The sequence below is a fragment of the Myotis brandtii genome, unplaced genomic scaffold (genome assembly GCF_000412655.1).
Source record: "Myotis brandtii unplaced genomic scaffold, ASM41265v1 scaffold324, whole genome shotgun sequence".
Classification (NCBI taxonomy): domain Eukaryota; kingdom Metazoa; phylum Chordata; class Mammalia; order Chiroptera; family Vespertilionidae; genus Myotis; species Myotis brandtii.
Window position 1 is genome coordinate 3,166,601 of NW_005362439.1, and position 24,122 is coordinate 3,190,722.

The 24,122-nt window shown below is 40.8% G+C and overlaps 1 protein-coding gene across 4 annotated transcripts in view; it reads right to left on the reverse strand.

Moving 5' to 3' along the window:
* CKAP5 (cytoskeleton associated protein 5) overlaps positions 1-24,122 on the reverse strand; it is a 116,478-nt gene that overhangs the window by 73,110 nt on the left and 19,246 nt on the right. For 2 of the 4 annotated variants that reach the window (XM_005870798.2, XM_005870795.2), the window contains exons 2-4: positions 3,765-3,858; positions 3,084-3,277; positions 1,431-1,637 (exon numbers count right to left, since the gene is read on the reverse strand). In XM_005870798.2, coding sequence (XP_005870860.1) covers positions 1,431-1,637; positions 3,084-3,277; positions 3,765-3,821 — 458 coding nt within the window. In that variant the 5' untranslated portion in view covers positions 3,822-3,858. Of the gene's footprint in view, positions 1-1,430; positions 1,638-3,083; positions 3,278-3,764; positions 3,859-14,767; positions 14,851-23,672; positions 23,697-24,122 lie in introns of those variants that run through there. The other 2 variants (XM_005870797.2, XM_005870796.2) reach the window with 2 other exon arrangements.

The window sequence follows — 24,122 nt, forward strand, 5'->3', positions numbered from 1 at the left end:
GACTGCGAGAGGGCACAGGCCGGGCTGAGGGACCCCCCCTTCCCCCCTGAGTGCACAAATTTTTGTGCACCGGGCCCCTAGTACTATAATAATAGGCTAGACATGAGGAAACATTTATTTCACAAGAATCTAAGTGAAAGTCAAATTTTATAAAAGAACATTATGAACCGAATGAAAGACAACGTAAGTTTAAGACATAAACTGAAGATAGTTTAACAAAATTTAAACATTTTGATACTTTTATGTAAGATAAACACCAAAGGAAGCCTTTTCTCCAAGAAGTAGGTTATATACAAAATTATAAGAGAGTTGAGTTGAGATGATGTTCACTTCCGTAGGTCACACATTTAGGGTTTCAGTAGAGCTGTTTTCTAAAGCAGCGGTAGCCAACCTTTTGGACCTCGTGGACTACCAGCGGTCCGCGGACCACCGGTTGGTGACCGCTGTTCTAAAGTATCTCACGTGGATGGTCTGGGGGATAGGATATCACATAAGGACTGCCAAATCAGATCTAGTGGTTTGTCTAATTCAGATTTTCACAGCAAATTACAACCACTTATTCATGAAAAACTTCACCACCAAATTCTAAGGCTGAAAATAACTTATTACACAAGAGTAAGTTATTTTCTATTTGCTATTGCTGTACTTCTGTTTAAAGGCATATAGCATTTGCTTCTATTTTATAAAAAGGCACCTAAACAAAGGTCTACCTTAGCCAACAAACTGTGGATAGCCAACACTTCAAAGTACATAAATTTATGTCAGATAAAGAGCTGCTCAAATACCCCGAGGAGTGCTTTTCAACAAAAAGGCTAATTCATTATCTAAGAACAGGTCAGAAACATTCCCTGTTCATCTTCATTAGAAAGGAATTTAAGCCCTAGCTGGTTTGGCTCAGTGGATAGAGCGTCGGCCTGCGGACCAAAGGGTCCCGAGTTCAATTCCGGTCAAGGGTATGTACCTTGGTTGCAGACTCCTCCCTGGCCCAGGACCTGGTCAGGGCGCGCGCAGGAGGCAAACAATAGATGTGTTTCTCTCACACTGATATTTCTCTGTCTTTCCCTCTCTCTTCCATTCTCTAAAATCAATGGAAAAATATCCTCGGGTGAGGATTAAAAACAAAACAAAACAAACCCACAAAAAAATAAAGCCACCTACTATGAAAGAAAGAAAGAGAGAGAGAGAGGGGAAGAGAAAGAGAGAAAAAGAAAGAAACTTAAATAAAATAACTATGCAACACACTTGAAGGCTAAAATTACTAAATACAAAGTGCCACACTCGAGGAATGAGTTCAGCTTTTCTAAGTCACTTTCCTGATGGGTATGGAGCCAAGTCAAGTCTAGCAGTTTTTATTTCTGTTTAAACCAGGAACTCAAACTCAACTGAGACACCCTAGTTAATAGAACGAATGCAAAAAGAAAAGGTCTTACCTTAAGGCCTTCCTCAGGGTCTCTATGCAGGCCACTATAATCTTGGGGTTCTTATTGTCCAGGCCTTTTAGGAGCTCTTCTTGCACAGTCTCTCCTTTCTCAATCTCTATGTACATCAGACAAATCTCGATACCTAGCTCCTTGGCTTTGGCTTTGGGTTGGTTGAACACTTTACTTACAACACCTGATACAACTTCTCCTGTAGTTCTGTAATATAGATTATAAACAACACCACACACACAAAAACACACCTTTAGTAGGAAGAGCTAGAAAAGGTCATGTAAGGCAATGTGTGTGTGTGGGGGGGGAGATACACAGTTACTTTTTAAAATGCTTAAATGAGTCTCTAAATTTTTAAATTTATGTTTGAAAATATTAAAAAACTAGGATTGAACATTTGGTCTCAAGGTTCTATTACACAAGAGTAAAGTGAAAAGGTTTAAGACATTCACACCAGACAATAACACAGAACCATAGACTGTTTATAAATGTAGAAAATTCAAACAAGAAAACAAAAATCCCTTGAAATTCCACCACTTCCAGATCTTTCTATACACACACAGATATATTATACAAAAGTAGGATTACGAAGTTCTCGATTTTGTGAAATTTAAAAAAATAATAATTTTAAACACCTCTTAAGGGCATTTCTTCACAGAAGGAATGGATATACACCTTTAGTAATAAAAGGCTGCTCTCAACTCCTTGGTAAGACTACAGTAACTTTATTGCTTTGAATCTCTTCTAAATTAAATAAAACTTGTACTATTGGAAATTGGAGGAATTGAGTGGGCTGGAATTACATGTAGCACTTGTAAAAAAAGTTTCTGGTATCAGAAGAAAATGAAATTAAAAAAAGGAATGACTTTACTAATGGCAAGAAAAACTTGGTGATGTTAACAAAACTCTCTAATTATGATTGTTTTTATTAGTATAATCTTTGAAGTAAGTCAAGTATATATTTCTTGTGCAATTAAGTCAATGGCCCCCTTTTGTGGGTGTATGTGTGTGGGGAGAGGGCTCCTTTCAATGACATAAAGATTAGAGTTAGAAAAATCAGGTTTAAGAGGTATGGGGGAGAGGAGTCACTAGAAACATCTACCATTCGTAGCTCAAGTCAAACAAGCTGAGAGTCACAGAGGTCGTTTAGTTAGCATTGCCTCTCCTAAGAGATAAAAATGCCTAATGGTCACAGGAAGAAAGGTGTGATTCTAAGATCACCTAGCTGGGATCTTAGAAAAACTTTTTTGTAATGCCCAAATATTTTCAGTGAAATTCTGATCATTTCTTTGCTAACAAACTCTCAGTTTCTTCTAAAAGTTACTGAAGATTTTCCTTCTTAGTCTAGAAGGAAAGGCTCAAAAGGAGAAAACATTACTTGTTCATCAAAACTTAAGGTAGAAACTCAAGATCTGATTTCTAATTTGTTCCCCTTTAGAGATCTCATGTGCTTCTGAGAACAGATAAAGACTGAAAACAAAACAAAACAAAACACCCAAAGCCCTGCAAGTATCAAGGAACTATGAAAGAAAATGAATATATTCCAAAAGTGCTAATAACTAAGAACAGTGATCCATAAATATACATAGATTAATCCAGGTAGCACCAGACAGGGTTTTTTTTTAACAGAATAGTTGAAAAGAAACTACTTACTTTCCTGCTACATGGGCATTTTCAACATAAACAAGTGCAGCTTCTAATCCTTTCAACTGAACCACTGCATTGGAATCAGTCACAAATTTTTTGATCAATCCTAAAAATTTGGACCATTCTGGGCTCTTTTCATCTCTTATTTTCTGGAAGATCTTCAGGGACTCTTCATACCCATTTAACCTTGCTTTCCACAGCTAAAAGAAACGTCGTATTTTGAAAAACAAAACTTAATAATACTATTATTATTTATTGTTAATTAAGGGGAAGGGAAAAATAACTACCCTATACCAGATAATCTAAACAAAAGACACCATGAGTGGAAACAAAAAAGGAGTTAAGGAAATTAAGATACTTTTTTTAAAAATTAGCTAATAAACTTTTTCTTGTAAATATTTAGTATTTATGATATTTTACTAGGGTCATCTAAAATTCGTAACAGGCCATTATAAATGTATTTCAATTGGATACAAAGTATTCAAGTATTATTACTTCTTTGGAATATGGCATTAAAGATGTGATAGTTCAAACATGAATCATCTTGCTGAAACTACCCAATCTCCAAAAGTATGTTGTTTTCAGTTGTACTATGTAATCATTGGGCAGGTTTTAACTATACTACACAGTATAACTGCAGACAAAACAAGCCAATATACTGAAATTTGAGTTCCAGAAAAGTCTCACCTTGTGTTCACATTTCTGATCAACTGGCAGTTTCAACCACTCACTGTCATCTCCCATTGTGCTTCCAGGTTCTCCTTAGAATTAACAGTAATTCCTGGCCAAATAAAAATCGATACCTATTAATTATAGCATCCAGCAGTCTCTTAAGACAAAATGATTTTTCTCAGATTTTTACTTTATCATGATGCACCAATAAAATTTAAAACCCATTCTTTGTTTATATACCCATTTAATTACATTAATAGAGCATTTTAAAAGTAAACACACAAAAAAGTCAATCAAAAACTCTAAATAAATCTAGAAAGGACAGATATCTGTTAAAAAAAAAAAGACGCTTAAATATTTCGCCAATGGGAACTTCTTAGATACATGACAAAGAGAGAATAAAACAGAAGAGCTGAGCTACTTGGCCTCTTAATAAAAGGGAAAGAGAAGATGGCCCTGGACAGGTCAGGTCAGGTAGTTCAGTTGGTTGGAGCCTCATCCAGATATGCCAAGGCTGTGGGTTTGATCCCTGGTCAGGGCACCCAGAGAAGCAACCAATGAATGCATAAATAAATAAAACAACAAATGGATGTCTCTCTCTCTCCCCCCTCCCTCCCTTTCTCTCTCAAATCAATTTTTAAAAAGGGGTAAGAGAAGAGTTTCAAAGAATGTCATACTTTCAACTGTTAACCTAAAATTCCTTATAGAAAGTAATCAATATGGAAAAATCTCAATGCTACCCAACTCTATCTAATTATGGCAAATATGACATTAGTCAATATTTATGTAAACTAGTAAAAAATTAAATTCCTGAATGAATTATTCCTTTATAAACCTTATATTTAAACAATTTTTAGTTAGAGAGGTTTACAGTCAACATTTGTTTAATAACTTTATTCTATTCATTTAGGTAACATTTATTTCTGTTTATAAAAGTCATTTATGCTAACTGCAGAAAATCTGGAAAGTACAAAAAATATATAAAGAAGAAAAGTATTAAAACACAATTTCATCACTTTGATGAACACTAAAGTGTGTGTCCACTTGAGTCCTTCCAGACTTTTTTCAATGCATATCTATATATATCTAAATATAAAACCCTAATATGCAAATAGAACAAACGGTGGAACAATCAAACAGCCAGTCGCTATGACGTGCACTGACCACCAGGGGGCGCACATTGGCCACGGTGGGATGGTGGTGGAGCAGGGTGGGAGCGCCAGACCAAGGTAGGGCGCCGGCCACTGTCATTGGTGCGAGCCTCTGGTGGTTACTGAAAATTCTTTACTCCTCCGAGCCGCAGTCCCGCCCGGCGCTCACACCTGCTGCCGGTGCTGGCCTCACTTGCACCCACTGCCAGCGCTGGCCACTCGGCGCAGTCAGTGGGTGCAAGCAGCAACTGCCAGCCCTGATCACCCGAGGACTTCTCCACTTCCCCTTGCTCAATCGGGGTAGCAGCTGCCACTCACACCCACTGCTGGTGCTGGCCCTGCTTGCACCCGCTACTGGCGTCGGCCCCAATTGCTCCGCGCTGTCAGTGGGTGCAAGCAGGGCAGGCACTGTCAGTGAGTGGGAGTGGCGGCGGCCGGAGCGGGGTTGCCAGGCGGAGAGGGAACTGGGGGCCACAGAGGGAGGGAATGGGCAGGGGCACAGAGGATGGGCTGAGACTGGCCCCTATGCCCACCGCAGCTTCGCAGCCCACAGTTCCTTTCAAGGTGCATGAATTCGTGCACTGGGTCCCTAGTACAGTATATAAAATACATGAAAAAAAGAAGAGGGGTAATCCTCTTGAAATCTTTTTCCTTTTTTAAAAATATTCTTTAGTTTCTTCATTAAAAAATTTTTTTTAGAGTTTTGATTGTTTGTTTGTTAGTTAATATTTTTAGGATGTGTGAAGAGATTAACCAAAGATCTTCTATGCATACTAGAAGCCTGGTGCATGAAAACTCGTGCACTTTGGGGGGGGGGTGTCCTCAGGGGATGTCCGACTAATGGCTTAGGCCCGCTCCCGGAGGCGATCAGGTGTGTGATCTGGGGACAGAGCTGGCTGGTAAGCAGCCCACCCCCATCACTGTCCCCTCCCTCTGCCTGCTGGCATGCGCCTTGGCTGGCCTGGTGCCGCCTGTTCGCCGGCCCCACCCCCCGCTGACCTGCCATTCCTCCATTTCCATATTACACTTTTATTATATAGGATATGCATTACTCATGGACACAGGCAATAGGGTGTTGAAGGCCTTGAGTGGGGTGGGAACTGGGTGGGAGGGGGCAAGGGGAGGAATAAGGGGGACATCTGTAATACTCTCAAACATAAAAACTTTAAAAAATGTTTTTATTGATTTCACAGAGAGAAAGTGAGAGGGAGAGAAACAGAAACATGGATGAGAAAGAAATATAAATTTGCTTCCTCCTGCATACTCCCTACTGTGGATGGAGCCTGCAGTTCTGCATGTGCCCTGACTGGGAATCAAACCAGCAACCTCCTGGTACTCAACCAACTGAGCCACAATGGCTGGATGCAATCTTTTTTTAATACAGTCACAAACATTCTCCCATATTTGAGAATAGGATGTTTAGCATTCCATTTTTATCAATCCTATTGTTGGAATTTAAATTTTTTCCAATTTTTCAATATTATCAACTAGAGGCCCCGTGCACGGATTCATGCACTGGTGGGGTCCCTCAGCCTGGCCTGGGCTCTCTGGCAATCTGGGACCCCTCAGGCGATGTTGGACTGCCAGTTTCGGGCCAAAACCGGCAGTCCGACATCCCCAAGGGATGTAGTAGTGCGCGAAGCGGCATGCAGCCAGGAGGAGCCCGGGCCAGGCACTGCGCCACTCCCACTCATCCCAGCCCCACTTCGCCTGCCCTGGGCTCATGCCCAGTCAGTCCCGATCGGGAGAGGCTCACGCCCCTGCAGTGGCGCTTGCCAGCCGTGAGCCCTGCATCTGATGCCCACTGTGGGAGCGCACTCATCACCAGGGGGCAGCTCTTGCATTGAGCATCTGTCCCCTGGTGGTCAGTGCGCATCATAGCAACCAGTCGACTGATGGTTAGGTCACTTAGGCTTTTACATATATAGATAACACTAGAGGCCCAGTGCACGAATTAATTCAGGGGTGGGGTCTGGCCAGCCCACCCCAATTGGGGCTGATCCGGCCAGGCCAGCGGGGAGGGAGGGGCACCCCCTGGTCGAACTCCCAACTGAACTCCCGGCTGAACGGACAATTTGCATATTAGCCTTTTATTATATAGGATAGAAGGGATTTTGCTTATCTCTCCTCTCCATCCCCAGTCCTGGGCTGACATAAAATATATATATTTTAAAATGAATATATACCTTGATAATGTCTACTATGAATCAGGCATTGAGCAAAGTACTTGTTAAACATGTTGATTCACTTTGTACTAAGAACAACTACATGAAAGAAAGATATTCTGCCCACTTTACACACTAGGCTTACAAAGATTAAGTAACCTGCCAGAAACAACAAAACTGGTAGGCTGTGAGATCATACTGAGATTCAAAGTTTATGCCTCTTCCTTTACAACTTGTTTTCTCCATGAAAATGTAGGAAATATTCCAGGGAAAGTAAAATACTCAAAGACTGAATTGCAAAAGTTTATTAGAGTAAGTGGAACTTTGATTAAGAACTTCCTCTAAAATCCCCAGGACCCTGTGAAACAACAGCAGCAAATTTTAGAGAAGTTAAACCTTAATAGAAAACAAAAACTCTAATACAGCCCTAACAGGTTTGGCTCAGTGGATAGAGCGTCGGCCTGCGGACTGAAGGGTCCCAGGTTCGATTCTGGTCAAGGGCATGTACCTTGGTTGCGGGCACATCCCCAGTGGGGGTTGTGCAGGAGACAGCTGATCGATGTTTCTCTCTCATTGATGTTTCTAACTCTCTACCCCTCTCCCTTCCTCTCTGTTAAAAAATCAATAAAATATATATATTTTTAAAAAACCTCTATACAGCAATGGCAGGAGATAAAATAGTACATCAGTTTGGAAAACAGTATGGTATTATTTAAGTTGAAGATGCATATACCCTACTATCCAGCAACTCCATTCCTAGGTATTTACCTTAGATATTGATGCCAACTGCAAAGACCTATACAAGGCTATTCATAACACTGTTGTTCATGAAAGTCAAAAGTTCCAACACTTCACAAGTTCATAAAAAATAATGAATAAATGGTATATTCACTCAGTGTAATATTATACAGCAACAAAAATGAATGAACTATGTAGTGCTTCTCAAACTCTATAGTGAAGGACCAGTGTTTTTTTGTTGTTGTTGTTATTAATCTTCACCAGAGAGAGTAGAAAGGAGGGAGTTAAGGGAGAGATTAAGAGAGAGAGAGAGAGAGAGAGACACTGATGTGAGAGAAACACATTGATTGGTTGCCTCCTGTATGTGCTCTCCTGGGGCCAGGAATAAACCTGCAACCCAGGTATGTGCCCTTGACTGGGAAATGAACCTACAACCCTTTGGTGCAAGGGTGGGTTCTAACCACTGAGTCACTGATGCTCTAACCACTGAGAAACACCATCCAGGGCATCCTATCCTAGTTTTATACCCAAAAGAACTGAAAACAAGTACTCCAACAGGTACACATATATGCATGTCCATAGCAGCACTATTCACAATAGATTTTCCATCCAGTGATGAACATTCCGGTTCATCAATGGATGGAATAAACAAATTGTGGTATGTACACACAATGGACTATAATTTGGCCATAAAAAGGAATGAAGTGAAGTACTGATACATGCTACAACTAAATGAGGTTCACAAATATGATGCTAAGTGAAAGAAGCCGAACACAAAAGGTCCCATATTGTATGATTCCATTATATGAAAATATCTAGAATTATAACAGATTAATCCATAGAGACAGAACTCAGAACGGTGGTTGCCAGGGATTGGGGAGAGAGGGAATTGGGCAGAAACTGCTTAATGGGTAAGGAGTTTTACTGTAGAGTGATGGAAATGTTTTGGAACTAGATAAAGGTGGTGGTTGCATAGTATTGTAAATGTACAAAATGCCTTTTGAATTGTTCATGTTACAATGGTTAAGTTTTATGTTATGTGAATTTCACTTCGATAAATTATTTTTTTAAGTCCCAAGGTGATTCTAATGTGCAGCCTCGGTTAAAAACCTCTAACATTACTTTCCTGGCACAAGTTTGAGCTACAAAAGCAATCTTTCCTATCTCATTTTCAAAGAGAAACACTCCATGAATCTTTTATTTTTTTATTTTATTTTTTTCATTGGGTCTTTTTAAAAAATATATATTTTAATTTTTTACAGAGAAGAAGGGAGAGGGATAGAGAGTTAGAAACATCAATGAGAGAGAAACATTCATCAGCTGCCTCCTGCACACCCGTTACTGGGGATGTGCCCGCAACCAAGGTACATGCCCTTGACTGGAATCGAATCTGGGACCCTTCAGTTCGTAGGCTGAAGCTCCATCCGCTGAGCCAAACCGGTTAGGGATCCATGAATCTTTTAAAACATTTTCCAACCAAGAGAATGTGAACAACAATATTCAGTTGTTGGTATTCTATGAGTTTACTACAATACTCATCTTTTTTTTTTTTTTCCTATTAGTTACTTTTGGAAACATGAAGAAAAAGGTTATCCAACTTTAGTGCCTTGTAGAAAATTTAGATGCCATTTTATTATTCTTTCTGAAATGGCTTCTATTACGCTACAGTCTGAGTTTTTAAAAGTTAGTATTTATGATCTTTCTATTAAAACGAAAGGCTTGCTTCATACCTAAACCTCCCCAGACACTGACATAATGGACACAGTATTTGTGTATGCATGTGACAAGGACTCTCGCTCTGTCTTTGTCTTCTTCCATGATTGATATACTAAGGAAAAAAGCACTTCTCTACTTATTCCCTCCCATAATTATGTTAATTATAAAATTAATTTAGACTTTAATTTTTATATAAACAACATGAATTATGAAGCATTATAATAAAGTTGACCTACCATCCAATCTGAAAATGAGAACACTACCAATATTAGTGCACCTGTGCATTTCTTTCCTACTCTACCCTTCTCCCCACAGAAGCACTTTTTTAAAGTTTGTTTAGTTCTATGCCATAGTCACAGGTAGTATCCCTAAATAACAAAATTAATTGCACTTGATTTTGCGCTTTAGATACATGTTATACTATTTGTAATCCTCAATAACTTGCTTTTTTCATTCACTGGCTGGGTAGTTCAGTTGAGTAGTGTGGTCTTGATATGCAAAGGTTTCAGGTTTGATCCCCGGTCAGGGCACATACAAGAATCTACCAATGAAAGCATAAATAAGTGGAACAAGAACTCTCTCTCTCTCTCTCTCCTCTCTCTCCCCCAATTCAATAAAAAAATTTTTTAAAAATTTCATTTGTAAAATTCATCCATGTGGTTGTAGTACCATTCAGAACTACACATACTGTGGTCAGAAGACTTGTGCTGGTTCACAAACTTATTCAGAGATTAGTACAGAAATGGAGACAAGAGTTTAAAAATAGACATAGCACCTATACTAATTTCTTTTATTATGGTGGTCTGAGAAACTGAAACAAGTTAAGCGAAGGTAAAGTATACTCGTAAAAATGCAACAAGGAAAGTAAGGGGCTGTAGAGTCAGGCTGGAAAGTAAAGATCAAAACCTAGAGGGTCTTATTAACAATGTTACAGAATTTGGACTTTATCCCAAAGGTAAAAGGAGACTTTGAAGGATTATTAAGTAGAAAAAATTACATATACTATCAAACTTGCATTTTTTAAAGACCATGTACTGCAAATGTAAAAGCAATGTAAAGAATAGCTTGGAGCCCTAGCCGGTTTGGCTCAGTGGATAGAGCGTCAGCCTGCGAACTGAAGGGTCCTGGGTTCAATTCCGGCCAAGGGCACATGCCTGGGTTGCAGGCTCAACCCCAGTAGGGAGGCGTGCAGGAGGCAGCCGATCAATGATTGTCTCTCATCACTGATATTTCTATCTCGCTCTCCTTCTCCCTTCCTCTCTGAAATCAATAAAGAAATATATTTTTAAAAAAAAGAATAGCTTGGAAGGCAGTAACAATGGAGGGAAATAAGTTAGAAGGTTGTGGTCTAAATGAAAAATGATGGTAGCTTGGACCTAAGGGTAGTAGCAATGCAGATGGAAAAAAGTGGATGAATTTTAGAGATATAAGGAATGTCAAAGAATGTCCTTACTGAGTAAATGTAAAATGGGTAGAAGAGAGGGATAAAGATGAGTTTTGGACAAAATGAGTTTGAGATGCATGCCAGACAAGTGCAGATGTGTGCAGTAGTCACTTAAGTAGGAGACTGTTCTACCACACCGGCCGGGCTACAAGAGATTTCTTGATTCCTAGTTTGGTGAAATTCCTACAGTTTATCAGCATCTGGTTTCTAGATCATGTACAGTGAAAACTATTCACACTTTATAAATAATAAGATTTATTTTGGTGAGTACCTAACTCAATGAAAATATAAAGAGCAAATGAAAGAATATATAAAAGACAAGTTTATTTGCCTCCAAAAGGACACATTTTAATTTAGAGAAATTTAAAATGCAGTTAGTTGGTAAAAGGGAATCATCTCTAATCAGCAGCTGGCTAATAATCAAACCTAACTACCCAATTGTGCCTTAAAACACTGTTATCTGTGCTTGGTTAAGAGAGGAATGACAACAGTTAATTCTAATTTGGGATTACCCAAGCAGTCCAACCCCGCCTTCAACTGTTATTTCATTGAGAGCTCACTCTACCAGTTGTAAAGGAAAATCTTTCTTTGAGATTAACAAAAGCATAAAATAAATAATAAAGGTTTCATTTTATACTTGAGAAATATGAACTTCAAGTGGTTAGAAATGTGGCACCAGGATGAACAGAGGGATCTGGATTTTATGAACATAGACAAAGAAAACCAAGTTTTAGTTACATAGCAAGGCTTGATGCTTAAAGAATGAATAAAATTGCCAACAAAGAGAATCATTAATAAAATTAATTTGAACTACTATATATATATCCTATATAATAAAACCCTAATATGCAAATCGACTGAACGGTGGAACGACCAGTCACTATGACAGTGATGGCGAACCTTTTGAGCTCGGCGTGTCAGCATTTTGAAAAACCCTAACTTAACTCTGGTGCTGTGTCACATATAGAAATTTTTTGATATTTGAAACCATAGTAAAACAAAGATTTATATTTTTGTTATTTATTTTATATATTTAAATGCCATTTAACAAAGAAAAATCAAACAAAAAAATGAGTTCGCGTGTCACCTCTGACACGTGTGTCATAGGTTTGCCATCACTGCACTATGACGTGCACTGACCACCAGGGGGCAGACGCTCAATGCAGGAGCTGCCTCCTAGTGGTCAGCGGGATTGCCGCTCAGCCAGAAGCAGGGCTCATGGCTGGAGGCAGCACAGCAGTGGTGGCGGGAGACTCTCCTGCCTCCACGGCAGTGCTAAGGACCCCTTGGGGGATGGCCAACTGCTGGCTTAGGCAGTCCTCCCCACTTGCACTCACTAGCCTTCAGTGGGGAGTGGGCCTAAGCCAGCAGACGGACATGCCCCGAGGGGTCCTGGACTGCCAGAGGGCACAGGCCAGGCTGAGGGATCCCAACCCCCTGCAGGGCATGAATGTCGTGCACTGGGCCTCTAGTATATATAATGCTTGCTATGGTTCATTCAATCTAGTCCATACTACAAATATTCAGAAACTTCAAATTATTCAGAGCTCTCAGGTTCTACTCTAACCTAAAACAGAGGCAAAGGTAAGGAGGCCAGCTATAAAATAAATGTTCTACAGAAGTATTATAATCTTATACCACTGATGTATCTAAAGAGCTAAAATACCATATATTCCACTCTACTGCTGAAAAAATTTTAGATGTAATTGTTTATTTTTAGACCAGTGGTTAAGAAATGTTTCTAGCCCTGACCGGTTTGGCTCAGTGGATAGAGCGTCGGCCTGTGGACTGAAGGGTCCTGGGTTCAATTCCAGTCAAGGGCATATACCTTGGTTGCGGGCACATCCCCAGTGGGGGGTGTGCAGGAGGCAGCTGGTCGATGTTTCTCTCTCATTGATGTTTCTAACTCTCTATCCCTCTTCTTTCCTCTCTGTAAAAAATCAATAAAATATATTTTTAAAAAAAGAAATGTTTCTAAGGTCATACATAAAGACAGAACTAAGAATAAATTTCAAAATGTCTGACTTTTCAGTTTTGTATTCAATTAAATAACAAACTGCCTATTAAATATGCATTATATACAATCATAACATACAGACTCAAGAAATCTATGAATTTTCTGATGCATCAATCAGCTAAAAGTAAAGTGCAGAGAGATTAAATCATGAGTAATATTAGAGCTGGGTCTAGAACCTATGTCTATCTCTCAGTCCATTACTCTTCCCACCACCCAAGGGTCTAAGTATGGTGTCCTTTCCTATAACTTGACAGTCTATAACAGTAATGGCGAACCTTTTGAGCTCGGCGTGTCAGCATTTTGAAAAACCCTAACTTAACTCTGGTGCCGTGTCACATATAGAAATTTTTTGATATTTGCAACCATAGTAAAACAAAGACTTATATTTTTGATGTTTATTTTATATATTTAAATGCCATTTAACAAAGAAAAATCAACCAAAAAATGAGTTCGCATGTCACCTCTGACACACGTGTCATAGGTTCGCCATCACTGGTCTATAAGAATAATTATACAGCTACTAAATAAATTGTTTTAGCTTTCTACTTGGGAAGAAGCTTAAAGCAGCAAAACTATTTTATGGCTAATTTCCAAGTCCTTGACCTACAAAAGCTCTTCACTATTATAATACAAGAGATTTGGATCTGATTACCATTCCTAGACTCTCACTTCTGGCTACTGCAGAAGCACAGAAAGAGTCTGAGAGAAGTTTAAGGAAAAATTTTGCCCACTCAAAAATCAACCCTTTTGAATTACCAATGAGGTATGATGATAGTCTCACTGCAAAAAAGAAAATAGTTCCAAAAACAAGGACAAAACAGAATATACAAACATGCCTAGGAATCTTTACTCAAACCATGTCTAGGAATAAATAACTGGGTTAAAGAAGCATAACAATTATGTAACTGGCATAAAATTTAAGCTTTTTATTATTTGGCCAAGCCAAACAAAATCTCTAAGTAGCCAGTAACAAAATAGCAAGATTTTCCTTTAATTGAAAAAACATCACTGTCTCCAGGTAATTCCCATTAACAAGGACAAGTATCCTCTTGCTGGAGTATTCTGTATTATTAGGGATCAGAAATCTAAATGGCTTCTCTAGAAGGTTTTCTGAACAAACTTGGGTGTGCTTGCTGTTCTAGTCCTGGGATGGTGGCTTCCCATAAATTCCTTCAGAGAGAAGGAAGGGTAAAGAGTTATCTCTTTCTTTCACATCGTGCTACACATCAGTTAAAGAAAGTTAACTGGACTCTCCCTAACAGATGATCACTGTCAATGTCTCCAAAAGGTGGACCTGACAACAACACAGGCCTCTGGGGAGGCTGAAATCTAAACCTGACTGTGAATTGGGTCAACTTTGAGAGTTACTGCTCAATTGTACCAAGGTAGGTGAAAACCTAACGCTTACTCATCCCGAAGCTACTCGGGTCTCCAAATCCTGGGTAAGGATCCAAGGCCCAAAGGCACTGGATTCAGCTGTCCCCATCCAGCTCGACAAGGCTGTACTCGGGTAAAAGCAACCCTCTCCTCACTCTAAGGAGCGAGGGGAGGCAAAGCCAGGTTGTGGGCACCACTCAATCACTGCACATCCGAACAAGCACTCTAGGGCCGCTGTCGCCACCCAGAAGTAAAGCAGATGCCCCAGGTTTTAGCTCACTGAAGCCGGCATTGTTTACGCTCTTTCACCGCCTCAGCCTCTGATAGGCCAGAAAAGTCCCCTGTTCTGTCCACCAGGGCTTCCGGCAAGGGCAAGGGATGCTAGACCCTCACCGCAGTTTGACACTTACGCTCCCCAGGCAGGGAGAGGTCAGGGCATTAATGTTCCAGCAGAATCAGCAGGAATACCGCGCAGGCGGCGGCACTGGTGCGGCTGGCCCGCTGTATCAACCCTCCTCCAGGGGCGGGGCCCAGAGCGCGCTGTCAGAGTGCCCGCCCTCCCCGCAAAGGCTAACTGCTTAAAGGGGCCGCCTTTCTTCCCCCAGAGGTCTGCAGAAAAGTGGTCGGCAAACTCATTAGTCAACAGAGCCAAATATCAACAGTACAACCATTGAAATTTCTTTTGAGAGCCAAATTTTTTAAACTTAAACTATATAGGTAGGTACATTGTTATTAACTTAATTAGGGCACTCCTAAGGCTTAGGAAGAGCCACACTCAAGGGGCCAAAGAGCCGCATGTGGCTCACGAGCCGCAGTTTGCCGACCACTGCTGAGCCCACAGGGTTTCTAAGGCAAGAGGCAAAATTAAGGACCAACCAGGACTCCAGCACAATTGGGAAGAACTCCTTTTCGGTGGCAACACAAGTAATGTCCCAGAAACAAAGGAGATGACCAGTTCCTAGTATCATAATCCTAATCCCTCTCCAAGGGTGAAAAAAACTGTAGGAGATAGCCAAAGCATCAGGATGTATAAATATGTAGCCCCCATTATGTAAGCTGCTTACTTCTTTAACTTGAGCAGTGTTCTTCAAATGGCAACTCAAAGGCCCAGAAAAGATTTCTGGCAGCCTGTGCTGCTTCACTCACTCTTTCACTGACTTCCTTCTCTACAATCTGAGGAATCCCAGACAATGATATAAGATATCATGGAAGGTAATAGCAGGAGAAATAGAAAAATAGCACTCTTCTTGTGAATAAAATGTATTCTTTCAAAAACTGGCCAACAATTCACTACAAGTCTATGTATCTAGATTAAAGAAGTCTTGCATGGTCCTGGCCTGTGTGGCTCAGTTGGTTGGAGCATCATTCCAGTGCACCAAAAGGTGGGGGGTTTAATTAGGCAACTGACCAATGTTTCTCTCTCCCTTCCTCTCTCTGAAATTAAAAATATATATACCTTGCGTGCAAATACAATTGTTCATTCATCTAATTTAATATGAAGAATTCTTGAGAAAATTGAAGGAGAAACTGGATTAGTAATATTTCAGGGAGCTAAGTAATGGTTTCTGAGCTATCCGTAGGTTGTCAATGAGTTTTAATTTTCTTTTCATAAGAGTAATTTTTCCTCGATCTCAGCTTACAAGGTTTGACTGTATTTTGTGTCTCCTTCATATGTCAAGAAATATATTTGTGTTCTTTAAGTTAATTTGATTTTTAGAGGGGGGAAGGGAACAGAGAGAGAGAAAGAGAGAGAGAGAAACATCAATGTGCTGTTCCATCCATTTATGATTCTCTGGTTGATTCTTGTATGTGCCCTGAACCTGAACCCACAACCTTGTATCTGGAACCTTGTTGTATTAGGCCAGCGGTTCTCAACCTGTGGGTCGCGGCCCCTTTGGCGGTCGAACGACCCTTTCACAGGGGTCGCCTAAGACCATCCTGCATATCAGATATTTACATTACGATTCATAACAGTAGCAACACTACAGTTATGAAGTAGCAACGAAAATAATTTTATGGTTGGGTCACAACATGAGGAACTGTATTTTAAGGGCCAGAAGGTTGAGAACCACTGTATTAGGCGATGCTCTAAACAAATGAGCGCTATCTGACCAGGGTTTGTGTGTTTGTGTGTGTGTGTGTGTATGTGTGTGTGTGTAGCCTGTATTCATCCACCTAAACTACAAAAAAAAACACACCTTACTAAAGCCTTAAATCACCACCAGACCAGTCTAGGACTCAAGTTGGTGAAGCTGAAGACAATTAGTAAGTGCCCTAACATCTTCCATCCCAAATAGGGGTTCAAGTGGAAATTTAGATTCCAAAGGATAGGCATGAAGCTCTACTAGGGAGCAGACCCAGGTTACCCTTATTTAGATGGTTACCCTTATTTGAGACTTCAAGGCTAAGTAAACAATACTTTTGAGTTAGGTAATTAAGATATTATTTCATTATATCCCCATTAAGTTTTTCACACTATTTCCATTAGATTTTGAACACCTCAAGGGCAAGGGCTGGAATGTATCTTACTCATGCTTTTCTTTCAGAGTATGATACAAAATGAATACTGAATAAGTATTTATCATAAAAGGTATGATCAACACTTTCTTTGACACAGGAATACAGATAATCTCAATAAGCATAGTACAGTGCATACACACAAATGAATAATATCCAGTACGGTGCTTATTACTGAATTAAAAATTCAGAGAGGAAAAAAATTCACTGATTGTACAGCCCAGTCTCTGACATCAGAACTCAAGATTATTATTATGGGGGTTTCTATCTTTTGTCATAAATGCATAGACTATTTCTGAATAACTAGATCTCTTACCAAATATCATAGTCTATACATAGCTCATCTTATTTTGGTTATTGCTTCTTTTCTTTACTAGAGCATGAAGAGACAACTGGACATGTAAAAACTTCATAATTCAACAAATTAAGGTAGTAATATTCTCCTTAACAAGACAAAATGGAAACTGTTCAGAAAATGATTTATTAAATATTATCTATGCATATGAGTAAAACAGAAGAGAATCTGCAGGTTTGATCCCTGGTCACAGCACATACAAGAATCACCAATGAATGCATAAATAAGTGGAACAACAAATCAATGTTTCTTTTTCTCTCTCCCTCCTTCCTCTCTCTTTAAAAGCAATCAATAAAAAAAATGTGATACCCGCTAAAAAGATTTTTTTGATTTATTTCTTGGTAGTTGACTTTCAGAAAAATAAAATGCTACTTTAAGCCTTATTATTGAAAAGAGAAAAATGGCATCCACATTAAACAAATGAATTTCATTTCAAAAAATACTTGAAGCCCTGGCCGGCTTGGCTCAGTGGATAGAGCGTCAGCCTGCGGACTGAGGGGTCCCGGGTTCGATTCCGGCTAAGGGCACATGCCTGGGTTGCAGGCTCCATCCCCAGTGGGGGGTGTGCAGGAGGCAGCCAATCAATGATTCTCTCTCATCATTGATGTTTCTATCTCTCTCCTTCTCCCTTCCTCTCTGAAATCAATAAATATATTAAAAAAAAATACTTGAAACTACTCAACTTTTTCTCACCTTTATAGAAAGAATCTAAAAGTTACTTTACCAACAAACCTCTAAGAAATATAATTATCAAAAAAAGGTTTCTTATCTCAATAAAAGAACAAAAATCATGTTTGAAGAGACCTAAAGTCACCATGGCTTATCTGACATCATATCTATGCAAAAATGTCTGACCATTCCAATTGAGTCAGAATTATGCTTTGAATGCGTCTCATATCCCAGGAATAAACAACATGGAAACCAATATTTTCTATGGCACTTAATAAGTGTTATCAGGGTAAAAAAGTTAGATCTCAGTAAAAAGTACATTATAAAAAGGACTTATGTTTGAGATATAACTCCTCTGGAAGTTGGAGAAAATTGTATAAATTGATGTTTGACTTAATATAAACAAAGGCGGAAAAACATAGAGCCCACCCCACGTGGCTCAGTGGTTGAGCGTCAATCTATGCAGCAGGAGGTCAGGGTTCGATTCCTCGTCAGGGCACATGCCTGGGTTGCAGGCTCAATCCCTAGTGTGGGGTGTGTAGGAGGCAGCTGATCAATGATTCTCTCTCATCATTGATGTTTCTTTCTATCTCTCTTTCTCCCATATGACCCAGCAATCACACACTTAGGTATTTACCCAAATGAATTTATATGCACACAAAAACCTGTAGACAAATGTGTAGAGCAGCTTTTTCATAACTGTCAAAAACTAGAAGTGCCTAAGATATTCTTCAATAGGTGAATGGTAAACAAACTGTGGTACATCCATACAATGGACTATTATCTCTAATAATAAAAGCATAATATGCAAATCAACCGAATGGCCGAACAACAGAACGACCGTCCAGACAACCTTCCGGAGGACCACACTATAACACCCACTGGCACCAGGCCAGCGAAGGCAGGTGCGATGCAATTGGTTGGGGGCCCGGCCATTGTCCCATGATCACCCTGCAGAGGGAGGCCCAGGCCACCGGCCAGCGGGGCAATTGATCAATCGGGGGGCTCCACGATTGCCCTGCAGAGGGAGGCCCAGGCTACCCCGTGGCAGCACTGCAGCAGGTGGGCAGGGCCTCCCACTGCGGAGGCAATCCATCACGGAGCCCCGGCTGGATGGGCAGGGCCTATCTCTTTGGGGTGATCGATAGCGGAGCCCCATGATCCATCGCCCCAAAGAGGGAGGCCCAGGCTACCTGGCGGTGCTGCAGCGTGTGGGCGGGGCCTCCCTCTGCAGGAGTGATCCATTGCGGAGCTCTGGCTGGGTGGGCAAGGCCTACCTCTTTGGGGAAATCCATTGAGGAATCCTACCGGTAGGTGGGTCCTACCTCTTTGGGGCAATCGATCATGGGGCTCCTGGACTTTTAGAGGGCACAGGCTGGGCTGAGGGACCTCCCCGCACCCACCGAGTGCACAAATTTTGTGCACTGAGCCTCTAGTCTTCTATAATAATAAAAGCATAATATGCTAATTAGGCCAATGTTCTTCCAGACGAAGCCAGGGCTGCAAGGGAAGCCCAGGTCCCAGGTGCCACAGGGTAGCCAGTGCCAGTAGCCAGGGGAAGGAAGGCCTACTCCTGCAAGAATTTCGTGCACCAGGCCTCTAGTTCAGCAATAAAAAGGAATGACTTATCAAGCCACAAAAACACATGGAAAAACCTTAAATAGATGTTGCTAAGTGAAAGAAGCCAGTCCGAAAGGGTACATATTGTATACTCCCAATTACATAACATTCTAGAAAGGGCAAAACTATGGAAACAATAAATCATCAGTGGTTGCCCTGGGACAGGGGAGAAAGAAAAGGAAAATGGTTAAGTACAGAGAATTTTTAGGACAGTGAAACTATCCTTATGATATTCCAATAGTGGATAAATGACATTATGCATTTGTCAAAACCTTTAGTAGTTTACAACATAAAGAATGAACTTTAGCCCTAGCCAGTTTGGCTCACTGGATAGAGCGTCGGCCTGGGGACTGAAGGGTCCCAGGTTTGATTCCAGTCAAGGGCATATACCTTGGTTGCAGGCACATCCCCAGTAGGGGGTGTGCAGGAGGCAGCTGATCGATGTTTCTCTCTCATCGATGTTTCTAACTCTCTATCACTCTCCCTTCCTCTCTGTAAAAAATCACCTTTAGTAGTTTACAACACAAAGAATGAACTTTAGCCCTAGCCAGTTTGGCTCAGTGGACAGAGCATTGGCCTGTGGACCAAAGGGTCCAGGTTCAATTCTGGTCAAATGTACGTACCTTGGTTGCAGTCTCCTCTGTGGCTTGGGCCCTGGTCAGGGCTTGGACAGGAGGCAACCAATAGATGTGTTTCTCTCCGTCTTTCCCTCTCTCTTCCATACCCCAGTCTAAGCATGAGAAAATATCAGATAAATTCTAATAGAGGGAAATCCAACAATATACTTGACCAGTACCCCTAAAAACTTCCCTAGATTTGAAAATTTCTAAAAATTAAAAACAATAAAAGTGGGGAGCCAGATCTACTTTCCCTCTCAATAGATACAAACATTAAAATCATCATTTTTCTAGTTTCCTTAGTTGAAGACTTTCCAAATTTGTCTGCTGAAACATTGCTTACATTCAAAGACATGGTAACACAGCTGGCTTTAGTTATATATTGTCTTTATCACTTGAGCACATAGAGAAGACCATCACGGTTTTGGCCAATTTTGTTCAACAAATATTTTTTGACCACTTTTTTGTTCAAAGTGTTATTTGAGGCATCGAGGTAGCCTTATAGATAGGGGGGGAAAATCTACACTTTGCTTTCATTTCTGAGGAAATCAGACAATATACAAGCAAACAATAAATGACCTATCAAGTAGCAATAAATGCTACTAAGTAAATAAAAAAGGAAAGTAAGGTAAAAGTGATCAGGAGGGCTACTCTAATTGGGAGCTGAGAAAATGCCTCTTTAAAGAGATGACATTTGAGTTGAGATCTGAGTGGAGCCTGTATACAAAGACTGGTTTGAGGTAGGGGTAGTTCCAGGAAGAGAACAGCAAATTCAAAGGTCAAAAAGAATAAGCTTAATGTGTTTGAGATCCATCAAGTAAACAGGGCAACTGCCCTGACAGGAATAAACTAGGTAACATATTCTGAACTTTAGAGGTAAAAATATGAAAATCGTATAACAATCTCAAAACTCTTCAACACTGACCACCAGGAATCCACTAATGATTAGATTTTATGCTCCCTCTTAGTGCACTCCCCCCACTGTCACAGCTGTCCATCTCCAATATGGTAAATACTATATTCTGAACTGCTCCATCTTTCCTGAAAACTACCAAGCCATATTTCATTATGTCTCTGACAGAAGTATTAACAAGGGAGACCTAACCCAGAAATTGCTCCTGAATTCTCCCTAACAAATCCTATTACTTCACAGTAGAACGGTAGGTTAAAAGCAAAGACCCTGGAGACAGACTAACTCAGGTCCAAATTCAAGTTCTATCTGTTGTGTGGTCTTGAACAAGTTGCTCATCTGTAAAAAGTTGTGAGGATTAAAAATGATAAAACGTGGCATCCAATGAGTATTCATTCAGTAAATGTAGCCACTGTTAGTAAAAGTATTTGAGCATTTATTTTGTTCAAGAACCAGAGCTGGGCGAGAGGAATTATAGAAGCAAAGTGTGTGAGAGATAAAACTGTCAAACTCCCTTAGGTTACTGGCTTTTTCTGGTTCACTAGTGTACTCCCAGAATCTAGAACAACGTTTATTTTTTATTTTATTTTTTTTAAAATATATTTTATTGATTTTTTACAGAGAGGAAGGGAGAGAGATAGAGAGTTAGAAACATCAATCAGCTGCCTCCTGCACATCTCCTACTGGGGATATGCCCGCAACCCAGGTACACGCCCTTGACCGGAATCGAACCTGGGACCCTTCAGTCCGCAGGCCGACGCTCTACCACTGAGCCAAACCGGTTTCGGCTAGAACAACGTTTAATACACGTTGGGCATCAATCTCAATATTTGTTGAATGAACCAATGAGATTCTATTAAGTCAAATGTGTGCTGCGCCAGCACAGTCAAGGGTGATCCTGAGTGGGGGTGATGAAAGGATTAAGAAAAGACAGGCAAGAGAATGAAAGCTGGGTCTCGGTGGGACGCTGCTCCCTGATGAGGAGACAGCACCAGCGCCCACAAGCCGTGTCTTTATTTTATATCAGATACCATGAGGCAAAGTAGGGGCATGATCAAGATGTTTACAGCGTTCTCGTGAGTTTCAACCCTACTCAACTACATGCACCTGAACTCTATCACAAGGCACGTGGGGCCATGTGTTCGGACCACAGGTTCAAGCTTACAGCTATAGCTGTTGGCTATATTTGTGTTGGGAAGGCTCTGCCCTCCAGCTGGGACTTGCACGTGGCAGTGAGAGGACCCTGTCCTTTCATTAGTCGGAGGCTTGAACCTGTCCAAAACACTGTAGCCGCGCCCCATACAAATGGAGAACCTGGCTTTACTCCAATATAAAGAAAAGTTTTCATACCCTATCAAGATATTAAACTATATCCTAAGGTAGCGGTTCTCAACCGGTGGGTCGCGACCCCTTTGGCGGTCGAACGACCCTTTCACAGGGGTCGCCTAAGACCATCCTGCATATCAGATATTTACATTATGATTCATAACAGTAGCAACATTACAATTATGAAGTAGCAACAAAAATAATTTTATGGTTGGGTCACAACATGAGGAACTGTATTTAAAGGGCCAGAAGGTTGAGAACCACTGTAAGGCATTGTTAAAGATGTTTATTATTTTTAATTGCCTCCCCAAAACCATGAACAGTGTTCATAACAGTAAGGTACTCAAATTTATTGTAATTAAAACTCAGCTATAGGCTGTAGAAGTTCATAACTTACTGGTACTTGATTATCAAAACCTTAAAAGTAATAAAGTATAAGGTGTATTGTTATGGACTATCTGCTTGCCATTGCCCGAATGAACATTCTTTAAGTACTTGTATATTTTTTTTGTCATGAGTTTACCAAGTAGGTTTAATTTATTGCTTGCCATTGCCCGAATGAACATTCTTTAAATACTTGTATATTTTTTTTTGTCATGAGTTTACCAAGTAGGTTTAATTTATATTGGCAAAATAAAGCAATTTCATCTTTTCTCATCATCACGTTTTATAAAAACATTACAGTTTGTCCAGTCACTTAAGAAAAGTCCAAATTTTTTAGACTTCTTGAAATTTTCAAAAGATTGGTGCTTAAAAATTGGCTCTTTAGGTCAAAGAAGGACTTTTCAGGGTGATGAAAATGGAGATAGGAGGAGTTCACCTCTCCAAAAACGAGTTTTCAATTACTATAATTATGTATAAAATAACACAGGCAGCCTTTCTGGGTCAAGATTTGATGCCTTGGTTCCCAATGAGAATTAAATTAGAGCCATGCATCAATTTGGGGCAAGTTCTGCAAAAACTACTTCACCCTCTATTGATATTGAATGAAAAAAAAAACCCAACTTATTTAAGGAGGTTTATCAACGCGAATATGTTTTCTAACACACAGTAGCCACCCTGGCGACATCACCTGCATAATTTTCTATCCCAGATACAAAATGGGATACATTTAAATCCTGCCTGACAATTACCACGATTGCAGGGTAACTATATCAACAGCCAAAGACTGTTAGCAGCTAAGAAGCAGGACTCTAGTTGACCGAGCCCCCACCTTAAAGGGCCAAGGCCTGCTTCATCTACACTGCTGGCTATTGTATTGCCTCCCCTCCTCCCCCAAACCTTCAGAGCTGGAAAGATACCTGGGCTCTACTGACACCTTTGGAGAGGAAACGCAGGCGTAAGGACTGAGCGCTACGATCAGAATCGTTAAAATCCCAGCAAGCCGGTAGGAGCACAGGTGCACAGGCTGTGCTTGTCGGGCCGTGAGGCGCCCAGGCCCTTCACAACCAACCACTAAGGCCCTCCCAGGCTCTCATTCACTCATTCATTCATTTAACGATTACGCGATGGGCACGATAGCAGGGCCATTTCGCAGGGCCCCCGCCCCAGTCCCGGAACACCCTCAGCTGCCAGGCGCGGCCCTGCGCTTTCCTCATCCCTGGGACGCTGCGGTCCACATCCCTCCGCGGCATTACGCGATGAGCAGGGCCATTTCGCAGGGCCCCCGCCCCAGTCCCGGAACACCCTCAGCTGCCAGGCGCGGCCCTGCGCCCCTGCGCTCCCTGGGACGCTGCGGTCCACATCCCTCC